Below are 955 nucleotides of genomic sequence, written 5' to 3' on the forward strand. Positions count from 1 at the left end.
ACAAAACAAACCACATCTTCCACTTTGTGGCTTCCTGCTGCTGCTGCTGCTGCTGACAAAACAGCAGCATCAAAGTCGGGCAAGTCGCTGATTGACCAAACGGGGGGGCTTTCTGCTGCTGCTGCTGCTGCTGCTGCTTCCGACGGTGGGAACAAAGGTGGCTCTTCTTCTGCTGCTGCTCCGTCTTCTTGTGATGCTGCTGCTGCTGCAAATGACTCTGCTGCTGCCTGTAATGCTGTTATTTGTGCTGCTGTTTCTCCTGCTGCTGCTGCGGCTGGCCCCCGTGCTGCTGCTGCTGCTGCAGCAAAAGAGCTGCTGAGGGCTGCGGGCCTGATGTGAGGTGTACGTACACCTGAAAACGAGCCTGCCGGATTCGCTAACAAGGCGAAGGGGCAGCTTCTGAGGGGCCCGTGGAGAAGAAAGAGAAAAATAAGTCCCAGGAGGCCCATTTGCAAGAATAAAAATAAATTAAAATAGTTTTATTAAAATAAAATTCCATTATTTGTCGCTTTTGCGCGTTTTCTACTTCTCCACTGTCACTACTCTTGCTTAACGGAGGTCCGGGTGTACATACACCCCAGAAACCACACCAACACATCTGGGGGCCCCCACGAGAGCTGGGGGCCCCCAGAAGTCCAAAATGAAATAAATTATTATTAGTTTTATTTATTTTTATTTATTTAGAAGCTCTAAATGTATAAACAGCATCAGTGGCGAAATAGAAAGAAGGACGAGACACAGGACCCCCTGTTCAGAAGAGAAACGAATGAGAATCGAAGCAAAAACCCGAAAAATAAATTCAAATTAAAACTTACAAATCCATTTTTGTTCCATTTCACCTTTGCTTTGCAATCTGCGAGGAAGGGTCCCCTTCAGGGGGCCCCTCGGGGCCCCTGGGGCCCCTGGGGCCCCCTGGGGGCCCCAGGGGCCCTGGGGGTCGCTTGGGGGCCCCCAG

General features: G+C 50.7%; 1 protein-coding gene across 1 annotated transcript in view; it reads right to left on the minus strand.

The window, feature by feature from the left end:
* ETH_00042920 (uncharacterized protein) overlaps positions 1–449 on the minus strand; it is a gene marked incomplete at both ends in the record, with an annotated part of 720 nt that extends 271 nt beyond the window's left edge. Inside the window, one exon of the mRNA XM_013373784.1 lies at positions 1–449. Coding sequence (XP_013229238.1) covers positions 1–449 — 449 coding nt within the window.
* Between the last annotated feature and the right edge of the window lie 506 nt (positions 450–955).

This window comes from Eimeria tenella, genomic scaffold, assembly GCF_000499545.2.
Source record: "Eimeria tenella Houghton genomic scaffold, Eth_scaff1731, whole genome shotgun sequence".
Classification (NCBI taxonomy): domain Eukaryota; phylum Apicomplexa; class Conoidasida; order Eucoccidiorida; family Eimeriidae; genus Eimeria; species Eimeria tenella.